The 1,282-nt window shown below is 38.4% G+C and overlaps 1 protein-coding gene across 1 annotated transcript in view; it reads right to left on the bottom strand.

Annotated features, from left to right (window-relative positions):
• The window catches only part of TTLL12 (tubulin tyrosine ligase-like family, member 12), a 21,803-nt gene extending 20,633 nt beyond the window's left edge, over positions 1-1,170 (bottom strand). Inside the window, exon 1 of the mRNA XM_010192630.1 lies at positions 999-1,170. Coding sequence (XP_010190932.1) covers positions 999-1,144 — 146 coding nt within the window. The 5' untranslated portion in view covers positions 1,145-1,170. The remainder of the gene's footprint in view (positions 1-998) is intronic.
• Positions 1,171-1,282: the final 112 nt, after the last annotated feature.

A 1,282-nucleotide genomic window follows, 5' to 3' on the forward strand; every position in this document is an offset into this window, starting at 1 on the left:
AACGTTAGTAAACAGGCATGTTGGTGTTCTGCTCCTACATTTACACACATCTGGATGCTGTGAGGAAGCCCAAGATTCTAATAGGAGCTGTTTTGAACTTCAAGGTGTGTTTTCAGATTTAGAAAGGCAATGACTTAGTTAAAGCAGGCATGTAAAGGCAGATACCTATACTCTATGTTGTTTTTACTCGTCAAGGCTAAATTTAGATTTCTAGGCTTTGTATGTTTACTTCAGATCTAAAAAGCATGAAAGTTCTGGCAAAAGCAGCTTTATAGAATTGAGCAGAATTGTGTTGAGATCTCCAGCAGAGTTGACTTCATCTCACTCCCATTTATTACCATATGACGAACAGCCTGTTCCACATTTGAAATCAGTAAGAACACAAAAACCTGTGTTCTAACATTAAGCTTTCTCTTAGGCAACTTTTTTCTGGTTTTATGGCTGCATACTAGTCTCCTGTTGGTGACAGATAAACTGATTCTGAAGAAAGTCAACAGTAACTCCAAGTATTCAATTATGAATGCATGCATAGCATGCAATCACACAATCACATGGATCATTACTGTGAAGCTGCTTAGTACCTCCTTAGACTGAAATTTGTGAAGGTCACAATTATTTCTTCAGTTCTGCTTTTTTTTCCAAGGACACACAGTCTTGCAGACAAAGTTTTGGTTTTATTTCTTTTGTTTTATATGAGGAATTCATTTCACGGTTGCTTTTTCCCTATTTTCTCTTTCAGTTCACTAAAACCGATTTCTAAGCACTGCACCTTACTGCACCATTTAAAAATGAAAAATGTTAAGACACTTGCATTTCTAGTACCCTTTGCAAGATATGCCTCATAGCACGCACCTTTCCACAAACAGGCAGCTATGTCTTACAATAAGAAAACAGGATTTCTGAATAGGATCAAACAAGTTTTGAAGCAAACTGTCAGTACCATTTTAGGGTTTAAGACCACTCAAAGACTGAGCACTAGATCTGAAATCACTACTCACCTATCAGGATTGGAGGCTTGAAGCCCATTCTCATTTGTTACGATAACTTTGAAACATGGTTCACTTCCAGGATTTGGTTTCTTTTTAAATTCTTCTTCCATTTCTTCATCACCTTCTTCCTCCTCATCCACCTCTTCTACTTGCATTATCCCAAAGTAGTCACCGGCATCAAACACCTGAGATGGAAAGTGGACAAAGCATTAAGCGGTTGGTCGAGGCAGGACCCTGATATACATAAGGCAACACTAAAACGCATTGTCGTGGTTTAGGCCCAGTGCATAACT

The sequence above is a fragment of the Mesitornis unicolor genome, unplaced genomic scaffold, assembly GCF_000695765.1.
Source record: "Mesitornis unicolor isolate BGI_N332 unplaced genomic scaffold, ASM69576v1 scaffold47879, whole genome shotgun sequence".
NCBI classification, from domain to species: Eukaryota; Metazoa; Chordata; class Aves; order Mesitornithiformes; family Mesitornithidae; genus Mesitornis; species Mesitornis unicolor.